The sequence below is a fragment of the Pristis pectinata genome, chromosome 9 (assembly GCF_009764475.1).
Source record: "Pristis pectinata isolate sPriPec2 chromosome 9, sPriPec2.1.pri, whole genome shotgun sequence".
Classification (NCBI taxonomy): Eukaryota; Metazoa; Chordata; class Chondrichthyes; order Rhinopristiformes; family Pristidae; genus Pristis; species Pristis pectinata.
In genome coordinates this window covers 99,081,773-99,106,289 of record NC_067413.1, presented here as the reverse complement: position 1 = coordinate 99,106,289, position 24,517 = coordinate 99,081,773, and the positions used below count along the sequence as shown (strand labels likewise).

Below are 24,517 nucleotides of genomic sequence, written 5' to 3'. Positions count from 1 at the left end.
CAATAAATGGAAGTGAAGAATTGGCAGTATGAGATATCACTTACAGTAATGCAAAGGCCTGCACACGGTGCAGTAAGTGATCAGGAGGACAAATGATATGTTAGCGTTTCCTTAGAGAGGACTTTAATACAGGATTAATGACCTCAATGTACATGTCTGAGGGTCCACAAAGGCAGCAGCACAGGAAGATGAGGTACTTAAATAAGAATACGTGATGCATTTTCTTCATTAGCTGGAGCTTTAAATATTACATAATGGAAGTTATAGTACAACCAAATAAAACGATAGTGAGGCCGCAGCTGGATTACTGCATGCTGTCCCCTTGCCACATCACAAGAAGGATGTGATTGCATGGAGAAGATGCTGAGGAAATTCACCTGGATGTGGCTTGGGATGGAACGTTTCAGCAACGAGGAGAGACTGGATAGGCTGGATTTGTTTTCCTTGGAGTGGAGATGGCTGAGGGGGATCCTTACAGAGGTGTACAAAATTATGAGGGGTGTGGGGTAGACAGTGAAAAACTTCGCCATCGCAGAGGTGTCTGTAACCAGAAAGCATGTATTGAAAATAAAGGAGAGGAGATGAGGAAGGATTTTCTCACCCAGGGTTGGAATCTGAAATACGCTGCCCAAGGGAGTGGTGGAGACAGGTCTCCCTCAATATTTAGGTTTCATTAAAACAGAGATCAATATCTGGACTAGTAATCTGGGCATCACTAGTTCCCCCCCCCCCCCCCCCAAATATTCAGCCACTCTGTTATCCTTTCATTTGATATGCCAGGTTTTCTTCCAAGACATGCAAGGCCCATTTGGGTCTGAACAATCCTGCAGTACCTATGGCCTCTTCTTTCAGATTGTTAAAACATAAATTGTTTTATTTATTGAATTCTGCTTCTGGAGCTGTGTGTAGTAGGCAGAATTCGATAAATGTGAATACAGCATCTCATTTGTTCATTCTGTGCCTTAACCAGTAAGTGATCCCTTCAAGTTTTAAATAATTTTCTTCCAACATTTTTTTCTTTCAAATATTGTATATATTTTGGAACCACTGTCGTCTAATCTTCCCACCCACAGTGTATCCCAAGGTGGCAGTTTCACTTTGCTTAGTACTAAGTGCTTGCTTAAGATATAACAGATCTGATGGAATTTTGGAATTCTGAGGACAATGAATCCAGATGCCTTCAATCCATTTGGACAATTCAGCAAAAATCAGACTTGCTCAGTGCAAAGCTGGACAAATCTCAGTTTGTTCATTGTCTTGGAGTTGTGAAAATGAGTATAATTGCATGCAGTTTCTGTTGAATGTACTACGGAGGTTAACAGTCTTGGATCAATACCCAACCTTCTTTTCATTAGATATTGCTAAGGTTTTTTTAAAATCTTCATTTACAAAGTATCCATGCCAGAAATGGAGCCGGTGTCTTTCCTGCAGCTTGTAGATTGTATGCTGTGGGAGTGTTTCTGCAGGAAATGCTGTGCCCAACAGAAGGCCATATTAGCACATGGAAATGAAATGGAGTGATCACTGACGCATTAGAATTAATGATAGTCTTACTAATGGTGATTCAGGCTCTTGCATTTTAATGCACAGTTGCTCATTCAAGTCCACTCATTTAACCTGGTCATCACCAATCATAATCCAACTTTTCAACAAGTCAAACAGCAGAACAATCCAACAAACAAAAAATAGTTCTACTCAAAAGAAAAGCCCACTGACTCTGAAAGCACTGCTTCCAAAATCTTTTCTCTCTTCAAACATGTTTTTGCTTCCCAAACCTTTTATTTTCCTCAAGCCCATGTTTGAATCTCTACTGTCAGATATTTGCTTGAGCAAAGAACATATCAAAGTCACAAATCACCATGCAACTTGACTGTTCCTTATCTACTCAACCTATTTGCAGCCTTTGACCCATTTTGACCACACCAACCTCTTTCAACATCTCTCCTCTGTTGTATAGCTGAGAAGGATTAACTTGCTAACTTCACCTGGAATCACATCTGGACTCCATCCACCTGCTGTTTCAAAAAAAAAGCATCAGATTCCCCATGACCACTGATGACATTTAGCTCTATTTTACCAGCCTGAATCCTTCTATTTGCCATGTTATATGTCTGACATTGGTAATAGTGAGATAAAAAATATCCAAGAATAATTTATTAAGGGGATTGAAGCTATGGTCTTGAGCTCCACCACAATCTTCAACTCCTGATCTGAATTTGCATATCCTCTCTATTTCCAATGCCATGTCCTCTTCACCTTTCACCAGTGCCTATCCTCACCACAGTTGAAACCTCCATCAATGCTTTTGATACTGAAAATCTGAAATAAAACCAGAGAATACTGGAAACACTCAGCAGTTCAGGAAACATCTTTGGAAAGAGGAACAGAGTTAACGTAACATGTCCAGGGGTGGGGGAAGGTTGTGGAGTCTGACAAAGGATCTAGGTTCTATGTGCTAACTTGCATATTTTTATACATCTAAGGTAAATGGGCATTGCAGGTGGGTCCAGTATTTATGGACCATTCCCAACAGCCCTTGAGGAGATATTGGAAGACCACCTCTTTAACCTGCTACAGCCCTCTGGTGAGGATACTCTCACATTGGGTGGCAAATTCTGAAATTTACATCCATTGGTGATGGAGGAGCAGCGATGTATTTACAGATCAGAATGGTGTTTGATTTTGAGGAAAAGCTGCCACTGGTGTTGTTCCCGTGTACCTGTTACGCTTGTCTACCTCAGTAAAGGTGGTCGCAAATATGGGAAATGCTTTTGGAGCCATGGTGCAGTCATAGCAGAGGGAATAAATGGCTGGTAGATCAGTGCCACTCAAAAGTAATGAGGCCCAGAACAGGCCAGTGGGGAATGCTACATGTTACGTTAAGCTGATGGAACAGACTAAACAAAGCCCCACCAATAGTTACTCCCAAAATGGTGGCACTAAAGGGCATCTCCTCTCATAAGATCAGGAGACACCCACCTAAACCTGCTTGGTAACCTTCGGATTTTCTGCCTGTCACCACTGAGAGAACTGTTGCATCACTGAACTCTTCAGAGCTTAGTGTCCCAGGGGAATGTTTCAGTGGTGGACAGTCCCTGCTACCAGAACCCCAAGCACCTGCAGCCTGAGTTCATATACGTGGATTGCTCAATCTATGCCTACTGTTGGCCAGAAGGTCACTTTAAAATGAATGTGCATAACCTTCGATATTCACCTGTGTGGTGTGAGCAAAAAAGCAGCCACACTTATTAGCCTATCTTTCTTCCTAGTCAACCTTTTACATTTTGAATGTTTCATCGGAATAAACAAGTACATTGCTCCCTGGTACATATGCACAAAATGAAATGGCACTGCCTTCTTTGCTTTCTGCTTGAATTTTCCCTTGATGACTATTTTTTACAAAATAACTTTTATCCCTACACATATTCCTTCATCTCCACTTGGACTGACCTGCTGATCACTTCCTGGTGTGCAGGCTCAAACTTTTTTTCAGCCTCCACAGTGAAAGAATCCTTCTCAGGGTCATTTTTGTATCATCCTCCCCCTCTCAGATGGCTGGCTGTGCACGGCAACTGGCCAAGTGCTTTCTCGATTCTGCACAAGCTTCAGGGTTAGCTGAGGCATTTATTTGTAATTCAATTTAACGTTGATCTATTGAAACCAAAAAGGACAATTGATGCATTATTTGCCCAAAGAAGAAAGTAACCGTGTATTAAATAGTGAGATCTCAAGAGGTCATTTTTAAAAGCCACTTCAAATTTTGTCATTGAATTATTTTTAATCAGGTGCTGGAGATGCCTGCAAGTTGGCCAGTCCACAGTAATGGTATTGGAATTGCTTTTAGTTAATCCCGTAAATTCTTATATGGACCTTTGGGGAAAACACACAGAACCGTTAAAGTATCTGAAACTTTCACCATCTGTCTAGATTCAGCGTCATAGAGTTGGGACATCATGTTACAGCTGTAGGAAGGGTGTCATTAAGCTGGAAAGGGTGCAGAAAAGATTTACAAGGATGTTGCCGGGACTGGAGGGCTTGACTTATAAGAAGAGACTGGATAGGCTGGGGCATTTTTCCATGGAGCGTGGGAGGCTCTGAGGGGTGATCTTATAGGGGTATATAAAATCATGAGGGGCATAGATAAGGTGGATGGCCACAGTCTTTTTCCCAGGGTAGGGGAGTCTAAAATTAGAGGGCATAGATTTAAGGTGAGAGGGGAAAGATTTAAAGGGGACCTGAAGAGTATGTTTTTCACACAGGGTAGTGGTATATGGAATGAGCTGCCAGAGGAAATGGTAGAAGAGGGTAAAATTACAATGACTAAAAGACATTTAGATGAGTACATAGACAGAAAGGGTTTAGAGGGATATGGGCCATATGCAGGCAAATGCTGAGGTAGCGCCTGATCGAGTGTATCCTTGGACATTGTGGCAAGTTAGGGATGAAATCGCAGGGCCCCCTGTGTGAGATATTTGTGTCATCGACAGCCACAGGTGAGGTGCTAGAAGACTGGAGGATGGCTAATGTTGTGCTTTTATTTAAGAAAGGCTGCAAGGAAAAGCCTTGGAGCTATAGACCAGTGAGCCTAATGTCAGTGATGGGTAAGTTATTGGAGGGGACTCTGAGTGACAGGATCTACATGCATTTAGAAAGGCAGGGACTGATTAAGGAGAGTCAGCAGGGCTTTGTGTGTGGGGAATCATGTCTCACGAACTTGGCTGAGTTTTTTGAAGAGGTGACTAAGCAGGTAGACGTCTACATGAACTTTAGCAAGGCCTTTGACAGGATACTACGTGGTAGGCTAGTCCGGAAACTTATCTTGGTAATGTCAAATGCAGGAATCTGTCACTTTCCTTTGTTGTTCCAGCAATGAAATGTTTTAAAAGGTTAAGTAGCAGTCAGAAAGTTTATAAATTCAGAACAAGATTTTCACTATTATACTGTATAATGAAATGGGAAATAATCAGATTATAACTGATAGCATTTTTCCAATCTTGGGAAGAAGTATCTTTATTAGTGGAGGTGAACCACTGTTGATCTAAGCTGAGAAATGAAGCTTTATTCTCTGTAAATCCCACTTGTACACCCTGAAACAACTTTGTCTACTTCAATTAAGATAAGGTCAGTGAGTTAAATAAAGCAGGATTTATCCTCATTCTGAAAAATTGGCACATCCGCAAAGGGATAGAAATTAAATTTAGTAGACAGCGGTGTAACAAGATTGAGTTTTGATTTATTTGTAACAGAAGTAGGACAATGTCAGGACAAGGGAACGTTCCGTGCAAAGAACAAACCCAATCCAGATACTGGGAGTTTTTAAGACTAGAAAGTGTCAATTTTTCATGTCATTAGTCAATTTTAAATTACAATCACAGAAATATGCTGTTTTGAAATTTGAATTGTGTAAATGAGTTGCACTTACAAGAATGATACTTTAATGTCTTACAAGCAGTTAAAAAGATACTTGGCAATGAGAAATGTTGAAGTATTTTTAGTCCAGAGGTGCTATTCACAAAACATTTGCATATAATGGTTAAAATCAATTTTGAGAATAAGCCTAGTTTCACTGAAGGCTTTGAAAGGCAGTGGCCCATAAATATCAAAGGCAACAAATGTATAAAATTCTCGTATGATAAGGAAAGTAAACATAAGGTATGGCAATTGCTATAAATGTTTGTGGATAATCAGTTGTCAGATTATACAAAGATAGAGCTTCACGTGTCCCAAAGCAATTCTAAACTGATAAATTACTTTGCAAACTCATCAAAGAGTAATGAGATAAATGTTCTTTCATTTTTTTTGAGATGTTGATTGAAGGTGGTTACATATCCTTCAAATAGTGTCCTGGGATTGCTCTGAAAAAAATATTGACAAATAGGCTAGTGACCATATAGGAAACAGCAGAGGCTACCTCATTAAATATACTTAAGACACAGTTTGACAGATTTTTGCATAGTCTGGGAATGAAGGGTTATGGGGAAAAGGCAGGTAGGTGGATCTGAGTCCACGGCCAGATCAGCCATGATCTTATTGAATGGCGGAGCAGGCTCGACGGGCCAGATGGCCTCCTCCTGCTCCTGTTTCTTATGTTCATATGGGAAGCAAGGTAATCAGAGCAGAATATATTTCATGATGTGGAAGAAACCACATTCACACAGAGTGGGTGTAGAGGAGGTTTACTAGGATGCTGCCTGGATTGGAGGGCATGTGCTATCAGGAGAGGCTGGACAAACTTGGGCTCTTTTCTCTGGAAGGGTGGAGGCTGAGGGGTGATCTCTTGGAAGTGTATAAAATTATGAGGGGCATAGATAAGGTGGACAAGCAATATCTTTTTCCCATTATTGAGCGATCCAATACCAGAGGGCATACATTTAAGGTGAGAAGGGGGTAGGTTCAGAGCAGACATGAGGGGTACGTTTTTCACTCAGAGAGTGGTGGATGCCTGGAATGCGTTGCCTGATAGGATGGTGGGGGCTGTTAAGAGGGGCTTGGATGGGCACATGAAAGGATGGTGGGGGCTGTTAAGAGGGGCTTGGATGGGCACATGAATGAGAGGAAAATGGGCATTCTGTAAGAAGAAGGGATTAGAATGTTGGCACAACATTGTGGGCCGAAGGGCCTGTTCTGTGCTGTACTGTTCTATGTTCTATATGGATGTGCATGTCCAAACTGCTAAGTAAGTTGGCAAAACTCTTGCGTTAAATGGGACACTGTGTCTGCAGTACTTGTGCCCTATTTGGCCTCGCAAAGTTATAAAGTAGTATCCATGATTCAGAATGGCATCATTTTTGTAAAGAGGATTTTGTACACACAGTAAAAGATCATTAATCTGTCACAAGGAGAGCCACGGTGCCAAATTAGCAGATTTTCCAGACCATTGAATGCTAGTCACAACTTTTAGATGTTGCACAGTAGAAGAATAAGTTTTCCAGTGAGCCTGGTAAGTTTGAAGGTAGCTTGGCAAATAGAATCAGGTGAGTTTCCAGGGAGCACAGGAACCAGGGTCCCAGTGTGTGAGACCGAGCCCTGGGAATCTGCACTTAGTGAGCCAGATGCCAAACCATCGGAATTTCCAAATCATCAGATAATTTCACACAGCAATATCAGGATCAGACGACCAATTTTAGTGACATTGATTGTGGAGTAAATTCTGCTCAGAAAATGGGTTTGTCTGGTCTGGTAGGATTGCTGGTGCTGAAATAGTATTCTGGTGACCACCATCCTGCTTCAGAACTTTTCCAAGTGCTTATTGTCTTCTAGTGCCACACTTCCTGACTGCACAAATCCAGTCTGGGGCTCAGGAACATCGGGCTTTGAAATATCAGCAATCCTTTCAATTACTCTAGGTCCTTGGTTACAGTGCTTGATGGCCCTGTTATACAATGACATTGTACTCCCAGACTGCAACACTTCCCCAATAGCCAGTTACCAGGACTCCACTTTATATTGTGTCCATAACATGCCATTCTAAACATTGAGATATATCTCTTTCTGTCACAGTGAAGGTCCTACCCTGTTTCTGTGCTATAGATTTCTTATCCTTACCTGTGTTGGTACACACTCCATGCTGTCCAATCCAGTGCCCGCAAACCCAGAGTGCTGTGAAGTGGTAAGATTCTTCCATTGTAGCTATGAGACCCAGCATCCCTCTCAAGCACATCTGCTGGGTATCAGCAACTAAACCCCAAAGTTTACCACTGAGTGTTAGTTAACAAGTTCCTATGCTACACACTAGTACTAAAGAAAACATCTGAACTTCTTCCTAACCTACTGTGGTTAAATGTTGCAAAAGGACACAAAGCTTAAAAAAATACAGCTGCTGGAAATCTGGAGTTTGTACATTCTCCCAGTGTCTGTGTGGGTTTCCTCCGGGTGCTCCGGTTTCCTCCCACATTCCAAAGACGTATGGGTTAGGAAGTTGTGGGCATGCTATGTTGGTGCCAGAAGTGTGGCGACACTTGCGGGCTGCCCCCAGAACACTCTATGCAAAAGATTTATTTCACTATGTTTCGATGTACATGTGACTAATAAAGATATCTTATCAAAATAAAAACAGAAAATGCTGGCAATGTTCAGCTAAGGAAGCATCCATTTAGGAAGAAACAGAATTGATGTTTCAGGTCGATGACCTTTTGTCAGGACGCAGAGGGTGGTGGTCGAAGGCTGTTTCTCGGAATGGAGGCCGGTGACTGGTGGTGAGCCGCAGGGGTCGGTGTTGGGACCCTTGTTATTCATTATTTATGTAAATGATTTAGATGCAAATGCACAAGGCTTGATCAGTAAATTTGCAGATGACATGAAATTAGGTGTTGTTGTTGATAGTGAAGAAGGTTGTCGTAGATTACAGGGGGATCTTGATCAGTTAGGGAAGTGGGCCGAGGAGTGGCAAATGGATTTCAATACAGATAAATGTGAGGTGATGCATTTTGGAAAGTCAAACCAGCGTAGGACTTGTACTGTGAATGGTAAGATACTAGGGAGTGTAATGGAACAGAGGGACTGAGGAGTACAAGTGCATAGTTCGTTGAAAGTGGTGTCACAGGTAGACGGTGGTGAAAAAGGTGTTTAGCACGCTGGTCTTCATCAGTCAGGGCATTGAGTACAGGAGTTGGGACATTATGTTACAGTTGTATAAGTTATTGGTGAGGCCGCACGGAGTACTGTGTACAGTTTTGGTCACCCTGTTATAGGAAAGACATGGTTAAACTGGAAAGAGTGCGGAGATTTACAAGGATGTTGCCAGGACTAGAGGGCCTGAGTTATAGGGAGAGGTTGGCCAGGCTGGGTCTTTATTCCTTGGAAAATTGGAGAATGAGGGGCAACCTTATAGAAGTGCTTAAAATTATGAAAGGCATAGATAAGGTGGACGGTAACAGTCTTTTCCCCAGAGTAGGGGAGTCCAAAACTAGGGGACAGAGGTTTAGGGTGAGAGGGGAAAGATTTAAAAGGGACCTGAAGGGCAACTTTTTCACACAGAGGGTGGTGAGTATATGGAACGAGCTGCCAGAGGAAGTGGGTGAGGCAGGTACAACAGTATCATTGAAGAAGCACTTGGATAGGTACCCAGAGGAGTGGGGCTTGGAGGGATATGGGCCGAATGCAGGAGATTTGGAGTAGGCTGGATGGGCACCATGGTCGGCATGGACTAGTTGGGCTGAAGGGCATGTATCTGTGATTCTATGACTTTATTCTTCTGAAGGAAGAAACCCGAGAAGGTGGATGTTGACAGATCTATAGGGAAGAAGAATTGTACTTGGGGATAAGACGCTATTAACCATATCAGTTTGGGTAGTCATCAGTTTAGTGGAAGTAAAGTTGAGGGAGCAGGAGGTAGGTATCATGGATAAGATGAGTTAGGAGAAGGCACGATGGACAGTTGGAGAAGAATGAAGGAAAGGTGAGTTTCCCCACCATGGCAGAGAGGAATGTAAGGAGGTCTCTTTCCACATGACTCACAATCTCTCCCTTCTCCTTCAACAACTTTCCCCATGATCCCTGATCTTTCCACACCAACCTCCACATACTGTGGTCTCTCTCTGCTCTTTCCACACCATCCTACATGATGGCCTATCACTCTCTGCTCCCGGGAGGTCCCCTCTAGTTAGTTACCTCTGTGCTCTTTCCAAACCATTCTTAAACCTTTGTTGGTCCATCAAAACTCTCCCTTCTCTCTCGGATCCTTCGACAGTATTCCCCAGGACCTCTGATTTCTTTCCACTTCTGCAACAATATCCCTACAGCACCTGATCTCTCCACTACTTACACATCTTACACCAGCCCTGTCCTTCCTCTGCTGCTTGCCCAATAATCCTCAACTGCCTCCACTCTATCTGCTCCTTGCATTTTTTTCCTTTATGGCCACTGTTCTTTCTCCACTCTGCCACAGTGCACACGTGACCAAAATCTCCCTCTGCTACATCCTCACCATCTGTCGCAATCTCGGATCTCTCTCTGACTGTATCCACAATATCAACCACAATCCTCCTCCTCCCACAACGTAGACCATGACCCTCAATCTCCCTGTACTCCTTCCATAAGAAACAGGAACAGGAGTTGGCTATTTGCCCCCTCAAGCATCTTCCACCATTCAATACGATCATGGCTGATGTAGTCTTGGCCTCAACACCACTTTCTTGTTCTCTCCTCATACTCCTTAACTACCTTGTAGTCCAAATGTCTGTCAGTCTCTGCCTTGAATGGAAGAAACAAAGCAGGAAATACAAATGAGAAAAGTGTTAAGCAAACTGAATCTGAGGTGGAATCAAAGGAACACAGCAACTGGGGTCAAAGTATTTAAACATTTCAAAGGAGCGACGTTAAAGGTACTCTGTCTAAATGCACACAGCATTCACAATAAGGTAGATGAATTAATGACTCAAGAAGGTGATCTGATAGCCATTATAGAAAAAAAGCTGCGGGTTGATTGGAGCTGAGAGCCGAATGTTCGAAGGTATTTAGCATTGTGGTGCCACTGGCTCACAGAACCAGCAACCTGGTTCAGTCCCGAGTGGAGTCTGCATGTTCTCCCTTGACTGTGAGAGTTTCCCCTGAGCGTTCTGGAATCCTCCCCCACACACGGTTGACAGGTTAATTAGTCACTTTAGACTGCCCCGTGTGGATGGGTGTGGAGTTAATGAAGGTGTGAAAGAAGTGAGGGGATGAGATTGTTTTGAGAGCTGCTTAAGCCTCCTTCGATGTCATAAGGAAGTATGACGGATAGGAAGTGGAACAGTGCTATTATTAAGGGATGAAATTAGTACAGTAGTGAGAAATGATCATGGCTGAACAGATCATGATGTAGAATTAAAAGTTTGGATGTGGCAAAGTAACAACAAAATGGCAAAAAACATTGGTGGGAATTACTTAGACCAACCTATAGAGTCAGAGAGTCTTACATCTCGGAAACAGGCCCTTCAGTCCAACTCGTCCATGCCGACCAAGTTGCCTACCCGAGCTAGTCCCATTTGCCCTGTTTAACCCATATCCCTCGCAACCATTCCTATTCATGTACTTTGTGTCAGTCTTCATGGAAGAAGACATAAAAATGTTCCAGATGTATTAGAGCAAAGGATTAGTAAAAAAAAAATGTACTCAAAGTTTGTGAGACTGGAAGTCGATAAATCACAAGGACCTGGTGGTCGACATCTCAAAGTTTTTACCCCCATTTGCAATGTGTTCTTACCCCTGTTGACCAACCTCCTGTGTAAGACCTTATAAAATGCCTTTTGAAAATCTAGATAGATCACATCCCATACCTATTCAAGTCAGGTTCTCATGGTGGTGGCTAGTAGAATAGATAAAGGATGTGGTCTATTTAGATTTAGATGGTGAATACAGTGGTTATTATCTTTAAAAAATACTGTCGAATCCTGCAGATTGCAGGGTAGCAAATGTGACCCTATTATTTAAGGAGGAATGGAGAGAGAAAGTAGATTGAACTGTTCATTTAATATCAGGAATAGAGGAAATGCTAAAATATACAATGAGGAATATATCATAACACCTAGAAAAACATAATAGGATTGAGCAGAGTCAGCATGGATTATAAAAGGCAAATCGTGTCAGACTAATTAATTGGAGTTTTATTGAGGATATGACTAGTACAAAAACATAAAGGGAGGCGAGACGCTGGTGAAAGTGGTCTGTTAAGATTTTCACAAGGCTTTCAATGAGGTCAAAAGTTTAGACCGTGTTGGAATTGATACGTATTGAGAATTGATTAATAGAAAGTGATGATGGTCAACGTTTCAGGTTTCTTGTCCTGAAGGAGGATCCTGACCCGAAACGTTGACCGCCTGCTTTTCTCCATGGATGCTGCCTGGGCTGCTGAGTTCCTCCAGCATCATAGTGTTTTTCATCTAGATTCCAGCATCTGCAGTCCTTTGTTTCTCTAATAGAAAGTGAAGAGTGGGAGTAAACACGGGTACGACAGGTGGCAAGTCTTGGACCCGCACTCTTCACGGTCCACACCGGTAAGTTGGCTGAAGGGAACAAATAGCATATTTTCAGGTTTGCTGATGATGCAGAACTAGGTTGTATTGTGAAAAGGAAGAAGGATATACAGAGCTTCAGGAGGATAAAATCAAGCTTCGTGAGTGGGTGAGAAAATGGCAGATTGAATATAATGTGAAAAGTTATTTAAGTCATCCATATGGGTGACTGCAACAGAACAGTAGGGTGTGTGATAAATGGTGAGAGATGTGACAGTGTTGATGTTAAAAGGGACACAAGTGTGCTTGAAGGTAGGTGCAGCCAGCAATTACATAGAACATACAACATAGACCAGTACAGCACAATACAGGCCCTTCAGCCCACCATGTTGTGCTGACATTCAAACCTTGCCTAAGACTATCTAACCCCTTTCTCCCACATATCCCTCTATTTTAAATTCCTCCATATGCTTATCTAGTAATCTCTTGAATTTGATCAATGTACCTGCCTCCACCATCGCCCCAGGCAGCGTGTTCCATGCCCCAACCACTCTCTGGGTAAAAAACCTTCCTTTGATATGTCCCTTGAACTTCCCACCCATTACTTTAAAGCCATGCCCTCTTGTATTGAGCATTGGTGCCCAGGGAAAGAGGTGCTGGCTGTCCACTCTATCTATTCCTCTTAATATTTTGTACACCTCTATTATGTCTCCTCTCATCCTCCTTCTCTCCAAAGAGTAAAGCCCTAGCTCCCTTAGTCTCTCCTCATAATCCATATCTGGCAGCATCCTAGAAAATCTCTGCACCCTTTCCAATGCTTCCACATCCTTCCTATAATGAGGCAACCAGAACTGGACACAGTACTCTTAAGTGTGGTGTAACCAGAGTTTTATAGAGCTGCATCATTACCTAATTAGGAGGGCAAGTAACGTGTTGGCCTTTATTGAGACTGAATTTGAACACAAGAGTCAGGAATTATACAAGGCCTGGATGAGACCAGTCTCTCCTGGTTGGTGAATCTTCACTTAATGAACCTTCACTACAGTGAGGGGCTTGATCTAATTTGGTTTGTCAGCTGGTGATAACGTTTTCTACAATGAAGAGTGGGGAATGTATTTAGAGACTGCCTTTCAAATGCAGGTCTGTAAAAAAAAGCAACATTTAAGTCTTTTCAATTGGGTTTATGGGAAGGAGTCTGTAAAATAAAAAAAGTTATTTAAAAGGATAAACAAAAATAGCTCTTTGAGCACCTCCACTCACCGTCTGGCAACAATGACCATCGGACGAATGATTTAGAAGTTTCAGCTCTTAAGATTCAGCTTGTCAAAATAAGCTTGGATTACTTTTGATTTACTGCATCCATACTGGAAGAAATGAGGGGCAACCTTACAGAAATGTTTAAAATTATGAGAGGCAGAGATAAGGTGGAGGGTAACAGTCTTTTCCCCAGGGTAGGGGAGTCCATAACTAGGGGGCATAGGTTTAGGGTGGGAGGGGAAAAGTATAAAAGGAACCTGAGGGGCAACTTTTTCACTAAGAGGGTGGTGAGTATATGGAACGAGCTGCCAGAGGAAGTGGGTGAGGCAGGTACAACAGTATCATTGAAGAAGCACTTGGATAGGTACATGGAGGGGCAGAGCTTAGAGGGATATGGGCCAAATGCAGGAAATTGGGACTAGCTGGGTGGGCACAGTGGTCGGCATGGACTGATTGGGCTGAAGGGCCTGTATCTGTGCTGTATTGCTCTGTGACTCTATGAGATTGACTGACTTGTGAGTTTATTTTCTTACTGTTCATGGCAACTGGTATCACCCTGCATAAGTTAAAGGTTCACTGTATCTTCCTCTGTATTGATTTTCATGTAACAAAGGGTTCTTTAGCAACTTAATCTTTTGTTAACCAGGGGAAATCTGTTTGCAGAGAGGATGTACTTGCTAAAGATTGCAGCAGATATTCATGGTAGTGTAGCTGTTAGCGCGACGCTATTACAGCGCCAGCGATCGGTGTTCGATTCCCGTCGCTGTCTGTAAGGAGTTTGTACGTTCTCCCGTGTCTGGGTGGGTTTCCTCCGGGTGCTCCGGTTTCCTCCCACATTCCAAAGACATACGGGTAGGTTAATTTGGGTTTAAAAAAAAGGGCGGCGTGGACTCGTTGGGCCGGAAGCGCCTGTTACCACGCTGTAAATAAAAAACAATTAACAAAAAGACAGTTGTCAGAGCTGGTGGGATTGCCGTATGAGAAGAGAGTGACTTGACTGGAGCTAAGAAGAATGAGAGGAGATCATCCAAACCTCTTTGAAGGGCTTGATGGGCTAGATACTGAAAGGATAATTCCCAGCAGAGGGATCTAGAACTGGGGAGCACAGTTTCAGAACAAGTGATAGGCCACTTAGGTCTTACATGAGAAGAAATTTAGTCATTAGAATCATAGAGCAATACAGCACGGATACAGGCCCTTCGGCCCAACCAGTCCATGCCAACCACTGTGCCCACCCAACTAGTCCCAATTTCCTGTGTTCGGCCCATATCCCTCCAAGTCCCGAACCTCCATGTACCTATCCAAGTGCTTCTTCAATGATACTGTTGTACCTGCCTCACCTACTTCCTCTGGCAGCTCGTTCCATACACTCACCACCCTCTGCGTGAAAAAGTTGCCCCTCAGGTCCCTTTTAAATCTTTCCCCTCTCACCCTAAACCGATGCCCCCTCATTTTGGACTCCCCTACCCTGAGGAAAAGACTGTTACTGTCCACCATATCTACGCCTCTCATAATTTTGAACACTTCTATAAGGTCGCCCCTCATTCTCCTATGTTCCAAGGAATAAAGACCCAGCCTGGCCAACCTCTCCCTATAACTCAGGCCTTCTAGTCCTGGCAACATCCTCATAAATCTTTTCTGCACTCTTTCCAGTTTAACCACATCTTTCCCATAATAGGGGACCAAAACTGTACACAGTAGTTCGGGTGTGGCCTCACCAATGGCTTGTACAACTGCAACATAATGTCCCAACTCCTGCACTCAGTGCCCTGACTGATGAAGGCCTGACTTAGTCACTCAAAGTGTGGTGCACCTTTGGAATGCTCTACTCCAGAGGGCAAAAGAGGTTCAGTTGTTGCCTTAATTCAACACAAAGGGAGATAGATTTCTGTACAATAATGGAATGGAGGAATTGGTATTGGTATTGGTTTATTATTGTCACTTGTACCAAGGTACAGTGAAAAACTTGTCTTGCATACTGATCGTACAGGTCAATTCATTACACAGTGCAGTTACATTGGGTTAGTACAGAGTGCATTGATGTAGTACAGGTAAAAACAATAACAGTACAGAGTAAAGTGTCACAGCTACAGAGAAAGTGCAGTGCAATAAGGTGCAAGGTCACAACAAGGTAGATCGTGAGGTCATAGTCCATCTCATCGTATAAGGGAACTGTTCAATAGTCTTATCACAGTGGGATAGAAGCTGTCCTTAAGTCTGGTGGTACGTGCCCTCAGGCTCCTGTATCTTCTACCCGATGGAAGAGGAGAGAAGAGAGAATGACCCGGGTGGGTGGGGTCTTTGATTATGCTGGCTGCTTTACCAAGACAACGGGAGGTAAAGACAGAGTCCAAGGAGGGGAGGCTGGTGTCCGTGATGTGCTGGGCTGTGTCCACAACTCTCTGCAGCTTCTTGCGGTCCTGGGCAGAGCAGTTGCCATACCAAGCCATGATGCATCCAGATAGGATGCTTTCTATGGTGGAAATAGTGCTAGTGAATGGCATTGAGTTGAACAATTAGCCATGATCTTAAATCAACAATGGAACAACTCAAAAGGGCCAGATGACCTACTGTTTCTTATATTCTTGTGACATTTGTTCATGTGTTCTTGTGCATTGATTCACTCTATTCACCCCTGGAATGAGGAGGTTGAATACTTAAAGCCTGAATTCATCGGAGGTTAGAAGGACTTGAGTACATACTCTCAGGAAAAGTGTTAGCCATTTTGAACAGGGATTTCTTTAAAGGATTGTAAGTCTTTGGAATTCTCATCTGCAGTGAGCTGTGAATGCTTCATCACTGAGTGTGATGATAGTTGAAGGCTGATGGGGACAGATTTGGATGCAATGGTTTTACCTTAAAACAAAGCCAATGCCCAATGCTGCTTCTCTCGTTGCACCTCACTGCTCAGATTTCCGGCTAAACTTACAGATCTGGTTCTGATGACATTCCAACCTGTTCAAAAAAGGCAGGATAATATCAGGAACATGGCAAGAAGGCAGAAGGATAATTAAAGTAAATACCATCACCTATTTCTTTTGATCCCACTTCTTCCACTTGGTTGGTGCAGTTAATACTGTGAGCTAAATACGTATGGCTCGAATCAGAAAGGCACTTCTATTTAAAACACAATGGAAATGCAGCAAACACTCAGCCGTTCGGGCAGCATCTATGGAAAGAGAAACAAAGAGTTACACAGCACAGAAACAGGTCCTTCAGCTCAATTTGTCCTCAGCTCGTCCCATTTGCCTGCATTTGGCCCATATCCCTCTGAACCTTTCCTATCCATGTGACTATCCAAATGACTTTTAAATGTTGTAAATGTACCCGCCTCTGCCACTTCCTCTAGCAGTTCGTTCCATATATCCAACCCCCTTCTGTGTGGAAAAACTTGCCCCTTGGGTCCACTTTACATCTTTCCCCTCTCACATTAAACCCATGCACTCTGGCTTTAGATTTCTCTACCCTGGGAAAAAGACTCTGACCGTCCACTTCATCTATGCCCTATTGAATTTATAAATCTCCATAAGGTGACCTTTCTGCATCCTTTACTCAGGTCACTCCTCTGCCTCCTTCTCTGAGCTGAGTTAATGTTTCATGGATACTGAGAGAAGATTGGTATGTTATCCTCAGTGCGTTTGATTTGAGGAAACTACTCGCTGGAGGTCTGTTCTTTATCACTGACTAGTAACTACCATTAGAGAATAAAATGGTGTTAGGGTAGGATTAGTATAAATGGTTGCTTGATGGTTGGAATTGGAATTAGAATTGGTTTATTATTGTCACTTGTACTGAAGTACAGTGAAAAACTTGTCTTGCATACTGATCGTACAGGTCAATTCATTACACAGTGCATCGAGGTAGTACAAGGTAAAACGATAATAGAATGCAGAATAAAGTGTCACAGCTACAGAGAAAGTGCAGTGCAGGTAGACAGCAAGGTGCAAGGTCATAACAAGGTAGATTGTGAGGTCAAGAGGCCAACTTATTGTACTAGGGAATCATTCAACGGTCTTATAACAGTGGGATTGAAGCTGTCCTTGAGCCTGGTGGTACGTGCTTTCAGGCTTTTGTATCTTCTGCCCGATGGGAGGGGGGAGAAGAGAGAATGTCCGGGGTGGGTGGGGTCTTTGATTATGCTGGCTGCTTTACCAAGGCAGCGAGAGGTATAGACAAGAGTCCATGGAGGGGAGGCTGGTTTCCATGATGTGCTGAGCTGTGTCCACAACTCTGTGCGGTTCCTTGCAGTGGGCTGGTAGGCTGAAGGCTGACTTGGTGACCTTCAAGAGGAGAAGGAAGGGAATTGCTGCAGTTTTTTGTTCTGATGCACTGTATTTGTCCATCTGTACTCCGCTCTTCATGGCACTGTTGTTAATTGAATACACACATTGAAAACTAGAAATTTGATCCCTGTGGTGTTTGCCAAGGATACTGTTTCAGAGCTAAGCCAGCTAAAGTAACCCTATGTTGGTGTCAGTCATGAAGCTGGAGCTCTGAGATTCAACACAAAACAGTTGGGCAACATTTTTCTGTATCCTCAGCATGTCTCTAATCTGCTTAAACACCATTTCCATTCAATTGCAGCTGCAGAAGTTGAAGCGTTCCTTATCATTTAAGACAAAAAGTCTGAGGAGCAAAAGTGCAGAGAACTTCTTCCAACACACAAGCAGTGAGACAAAACTGCAGGTGGAGCTCCTGCCTGGAATTGGTTCCAGCAATGGACAGCTCCCAGTTACAGGAAGTCAAACGTCCACCCCAACCAGAAACCAGAGACCACTTGAGAACAGGACACATTCCTTCCTGGAGTACATTTTCAAGAAACCAACCTTCTGTGATACCTGCAACCACATGATTGTTGGTAAGCATTTCTTTCTCATGCAATAATGGCAATGATCTTTCTAATTATAGAGCTGAATCTGGTGAATAATTGTAGTTAATAAGTAGACCCATCTTTCCAAAGATACCATGCACTGAATATAACATTTTTCAGTCAGTGGAAACTTTCAATGCAATTACTGAAAGTTTTGAAACTGTGTTACCTTCTGTGTTTTGAGGCACATCAAACTAATGATTCAGAAATCTTTAGTTTTCATTAGTGCTCCTGTTTGCAGTTTGCAAGGTATCTGGGATTTAAAATCCCATGCCATTATATTTCAATATCTGTTAGTGTAATTTTACAAATGCAGATTAAATCGTTAATTTGATGAACCAATATAAGTACGACCCCTTGGTTAGGAGTTGTACAGCACAGAAATGAGCTCAGCAATCCATCACATCTAGCCGACCGTCTTACCCATCAACTCCAATCAAATGTTGCCTGTTTTAGGTCCATATCCTTCTGTGCCTTGCCTATTCAAGTGCCTGTCTAACTGCTTCTTAAATGTAGTTATTATATCTGCCTCCACCATCTCCTCTGGCTCCATGTTCCAGATATCAACCACACTCTGTGTAAGAAAAGAAACCTTTCCCCTCAGACCCCTAGACTAGATTATCCATTGGACTAGATGGGCTGAAGCGCCTGTTTCTGTGCTGTAGTACTCAATGACTCTATCCCCTTTTAAGCTCCTTCCTCTCAGGATTATTGACCACCTGCCCTATCAATGCCTCCCATAATTTTATCTACCTCCATCAAGTCAGTCCTTAGCTACCTTTGCTCCAGGAAAAACAAGCCTTGCCTATCCAATCTCTACCCATAACTGAGGCCCTCCAATCCAGCCAACATCCGGGTGATTCTCCTTTGACTTGTGGAGAGAGGCTGGGCAGGCTAGGACTTTATTCATTCAAGTGTAGGAGAATGAGGGCAGATATTATAGAGGTGGATAAAATCACGAGGGGCATAGAAAGGGTGAATGAACACGGTCACTTTCCCAGGGGTTGGTTTAAGGTGAAAAGGGAGAGATTTAATAGGAACCTGAAGGGCAACTTTTTCACCCAGAGGGTGGTTCATATGTAGAGTCATGGAGTTGTACAGCACAGAAGAAGGCCCTTCAGCCCATCCTTCTTAGTGCCAACCAAGATGTATATTCAAACTTAATCCCATTTCCCAGCACTCGGCCCATATCCCTCTAAACTCTTGTCATCAACATACCTATCCACATACTCCTTAAATGTAGCTAATGTACCTGCCTGACCCACTTCCTCTGGCAGCTGGTTCCACATATCTACCACCCACTGCATAAAAAAAGCTGCCCCTCAGGTTCCTATTAAACCTTTCACCTCTAACCTTAAAACTATGTCCTCTAGTTTTCGATTCCCGAACCCTGGAAAAAAGACCTCTCACGCTGTCTATGCCCCTCATGACTTTATACACCTCTATGAGATCACCCCTCAGTCTCCTACGCTCCAAGGAGTAAAGGCCCAGTCTGTCCAGCCCCTCCCTGTAACTCAGTCCCTCGAGTCCTGGCAATATCCTTACAAATCTTTTTTGCACTCTTTCCAGTTTAATCCCGCTCTTCCTATAAGAGGCAACCAAAACTGAACACAATACTCCAAGTGCGGCCTCACCAGCGTCTTATACAATCACAACATAACCTCCCAACTTCAATATTCAGTGCCCTGACTGCTGAAGGCCAGCATGCCAAAAGCTTTCTTCACCGCCCTGTCTACCTGTGACTCCACATTAAGGAAACTGTGCTCCAAGGTCCCTCTGTTCTGCAACAGTAACTGGGGCCTGTCCTTCCAAAATGTAACACTTCGCACTTATCTGAATTAAATTCCATTTGCCATTCCTCAGCCCACCTACCCAGCCGATCAAGATCCTGCTGCAATTCTTCATGCACCTCTCTGCTGTCTATGACACCACCTTTAGTGTTATCTGCAAACTTGCCAACTATTCCTCATATATTCTCATCCAAATCAGTGACATAGATGACAAATTACAATGGGCCCAGCACCGACCCCTGGGGCACACCACACCTTGGAAGCCATGTGATGTAATGGAACGAGCTGCCAGAGGAAGTGGTTGAGGCAGGTACAGTAACAACATTTAGAAGGCAGTTAGACAGGTACATGGCTAGGAAAGGTTTAGAGGGATTTGGGCCAAATGTGGGCAAATGGGACTAGCTTGGATGGGAATCTTGGTCGGTATGGACCAGTTGGGCTGAAGGGCCTGTTTCCATGCTGTATGACTCCATGACTTTAGTGCTATTATATCCTTCCTATAGTGTGGCAACTAGAACTGCACATCACATTGCCAAGTGCAGTCTAACCAGTGTTTTGTAAAGTCGCAATGTAACATCTCAATTCTTGTGCCTCAGTTTATGAAGGCAAGCATGCCATATGCATTCTTCACCACCCTATCAACCTGTGATACCACTTTTAGGCAGCTATGAATTTGGACTCCAGGGTCCCTCTGTTCATCAGCCTTCCTTAGCGCCTTACCATTTACTGCATACATCCCAACCCCATTTGATTTCTCAAAATGCATCCCCTCACACTTACCGAGATTAGATTCCCTCTGCCTATGCTCAGCCTAACTTTCTAGATCCTGCTGTGACCTTCAGCAACCTTCCTCACTATCCACAACACCATCAATTTTCATGTTGTACAGAATTTATTAATCATACTTACAACTCACAAACAACTAAGGTCCTTCACCAATTCCTGTAGTATACCACTGGTCACAGGTTTCCAATCAAAAAAGCATCCTTCCATCACTCGGTTCTGCCTCCTATCACCAAGCCAATTTTGGATCCATTTGGTCAGCTAGCCTTGCATCCCATGAGTCTTAAACTTCTGGACCAGCCTACCATGCAGAGCCTTGTCAAATGCCTTACTGAAGCCCTGCCTTCATCAATATTCTTAGTTTCTGCCTCAAAAAAACTCAATCAAGTTAGAATTTGCCCCATATAAAGCCATGCTGATTATCACTGATCAGCCCTGCCATTCCAAATGGACATAAATCCGATCCATTGGACTTTTGTCCAGGAATTTCCCTATCACTGATGTAAGGCTAATTGGCCTGTGGCTACCTGTAGAATTCCATAAGAAATATTTCCAGAAATATATTACAGAGGCACTAAGATCCAGCTGAAAATTAAGCACTTTTGTTTCTTATTGAATTTTGTTTCTTGCTGGTTAGAAGGATTATTAATATAAATCTTGGTTCACTGAGCTCAGCTTTCTTTGCATCTAATCTCTCAAAGTCTACGTATAAAACTGTATCCTTGATTTAGGAACAAGAGTGGACAGATATGTTCCAGTTTTGGAAAGATAGTTCTTAATGTAGGCCCCAAAAGTGCCTTCATCTGGAGTCTTTTGAGAGAGACAGTTGTTGACTTTGCATCCTTGGCATGAAAAGGTATATCCTGATTTAGCTCTTTAATTGCTCTTTAATTTTAAGATTGTGTCCCTTGTTCTTTATTTTCCTCTCAGGACTAATAGTTTCTTGGTATCTACCCTAACAATTCCTTTCAATACGTGTAGTTCCTTATCAATCCTGATGTAAACTTCCTGAGATGTGGTACTGAGAATCCCAATAGGATCTGACCATGACTCAATATAATTGCAGCACAGTTTCCTCATCGTTTACATTCCATATCCCATGAGATAATTTGAGATAATTATCAAAGTACCATTTTTTTTATCTAGCTAGTACCTAAAAATAATTTGTCTTGGGATCGCAAATCTTTTCTCTCCTGTACAGTCATATATTCTCTATTTGTCCCTTTATATTCAATCTACCATGTTTTTGCTCACATACTTAATTATTGTTAACCAACAAAATAATCCCACTTAAATATGTCAAATGTATGTTTTTGATGTGGTGCAGGAAAACTGCTTTCTAATTGTCACAGAGTCATACCGCACAGTTTCAGGCCTTACAGCCCATGCTAACCATCAAGTACCTATCTAAATTAATCCCATTTTCCATTGGCCCATAGCCTTCTATGCCTAGGAAGTTCAAGTGCTTCTCTGGATACTTAAGTGTTGTGAAAGTACCTGATTCCACCACCACCTCAGGCAGGCCTTCCCAGATTCCAACAATACCACGATGAAAAAGTTCTTCCTCGCATCCCTTAAACCTCTTAACCCTTACCCGAAACTTTTGTCCTCTGGAGAAACATCTCCAGCTATTCCCCTCATAACCTTGTTCACCTCTAACGGGTCTCCCCTCGGCCTTCTTCACTCTCGGGACATTAAATTACATCTGCCAATCCTGTCATCATCGTGCTGGGCCCATTGTTGTTTGTCATCTAAATCAATGATTTGGATGTGAATGTACAAGGCATGGTTAATAAGTTTGCAGATGACACTAAAATAAGTGGTACAGTGGACAGTGAAGATGTTTATCAAAAATTACAGAGGGATCTTGATCAGCTGGGTAAGTGGGCCGAGGAATGGCAGATGGAGTTTAATTCGGATAAGTGCAAGGTGTTGCGTTTTGGAAAGTCAAATCCAGGTAGGACTTACACGGTGATCGGCAGGGCTCTGGGGAGTGTTGTAGAACACAGGGACCTTGGAGTACAAGTACATGGTTCTCTGAAAGTGGCGCCACAGGTAGACAGGGTGGTGAAGAAGGCTTTTTTTATAGCACGCTGGCCTTTAGTCAGGGCATTGAGTATAAAAGTTGGGAGGTCATGGTGTGGTTGTACAGGATGCTGGTGGGGCCACACTTGGAATATTGTCTTCAGTTTTGGTCACCCTGCAATAGGAAAGATGTTATTAAACTGGAAAGAGTGCAGAAAAGATTTACAAGGATGCTGCCAGGACTTGAGGGACTGAGTTATCAGGAAAGGTTGGACAGGCTAGGACTTTATTCCTTAGAGCATCGAAGACTGAGAGGTGATCTTATAGAGGTGTATAAAATCATGAGGGTCATAGATAGAGTGAATGTACTTAGTCTTTTTGCCAAAGTTGGGGAATCAAGGTTTAAGGTGAGAGGGGAAAGATTTAAGAGGAACTTGAGGGGCAACTTTTTCACACAAAGGGTGGTATTGATGTGGAACGAGCTGCCAGAGGAAGTGGTTGAGGTGGGTACAATAACAACTCTTAAAAGACAGTTGGACAGGTACATGGATTGGAAAGGTTTAGAAGGTTATGGGCCAAACGCAGGTAAATAGGACTAGCTTGGATGGGGCTTCTTGGTCGGCATGGACCAGTTGGGCCGACGGGCCTGTTTCCGAGCTGTATGACTCTACATCTCTATGACTCTATCATCAATATCATCTTATAGCCTAAGACTATACTTAAATGTATCAAACTTCCTCTTTTGTTTGTTAGAACTAATTAAGATTTTTTGTGTTATCTGCAAACTTACTAATTGTACCTCTTACATTAATGAGTTGGATATTAAAGTATGTCTCAGTACTGATTCTTGTGGTACACCACTAGTTACAGGCTTCCAATCCCATTTTCCAACTTGCCCTGGATCCGATGGACTTTTGGATCATTCTCCAATGTGGAACATTGTGAAAGGCCTTTACTGAAGTCAAGGTAGACTACTTAAAATGCACTGCCCTCAACAAGTTCTTTTGTCCTCAAATTTGCCAGACACAATCTCCACCAAACAATCCTGGCCTTTCCAAGTGTAAATTATTTTTTCCCAGTAACTACCGTCCCACTGATGTTAGATTTGCAGGTCAGTAATTACCTGGCTTGTGCCCACTGCCCTTCTTGAATAAGGACACCACATTTGTTCCCCTCCGGTCATCTGACACCTTACCTATGGCCAGTGAGGACCTCAAATTCTCTGTCAGGGCCCCAGTAATATCCTCCCCCACAGCTTGAGATACATCTCAACAGGTCTTGGGGATTTATCCACATTTAAGCCACTAAGATATCTTCTAAAGAAGAACATGTTCTAGCACTTGGCCTCCCCACCCTGAACTCTGTTCCTTAGTCAATACAGATGAGAGTATTCATTTGCCATTTTGGTCCGTAATGTGCCCCACCCTTTCCCTCGTTACCCCCTTGCCCTGAATATACTTACAAAATGCTTTGGGATCTTCCTTAATCTTGGCCAGCAGCAAAGTTTTCTACCCTGTCTTCGCCGTCCGAAATTTTTAAGTAGCCCCTTACACTTTCTATATTCCTAAAGGGCCTTCCCCATTTTCTGATCTCTTTACCTGGCATTTGTATCCTTTTCTGTATTTATCCAACCTTCAATATCCTTTGACATCCAAGGATTTGCTGAGTGTACCAACACCCTTATGGTCATAGAGTCATAGAGTGCTACAGCACAGAAACAGGCCCTTCGGCCCATCTAGTCCTTGCCAACCTGATCTTCTGCCTAGTCCCATCTACCTGCACCCAGACAGTGTCCCTCCAAGCCCCTCCCATTCATGGACCTATACAAACCTCTCTTAGATGTTACAATTGAACCCACATCC

At 43.0% G+C, this 24,517-nt stretch overlaps 1 protein-coding gene across 1 annotated transcript in view; it reads left to right on the top strand.

Annotated features, from left to right (window-relative positions):
* The window catches only part of stac (SH3 and cysteine rich domain), a 94,454-nt gene that overhangs the window by 15,136 nt on the left and 54,801 nt on the right, over nucleotides 1-24,517 (top strand). The window contains exon 2 of the mRNA XM_052023507.1: nucleotides 17,772-18,045. Coding sequence (XP_051879467.1) covers nucleotides 17,772-18,045 — 274 coding nt within the window. The remainder of the gene's footprint in view (nucleotides 1-17,771; nucleotides 18,046-24,517) is intronic.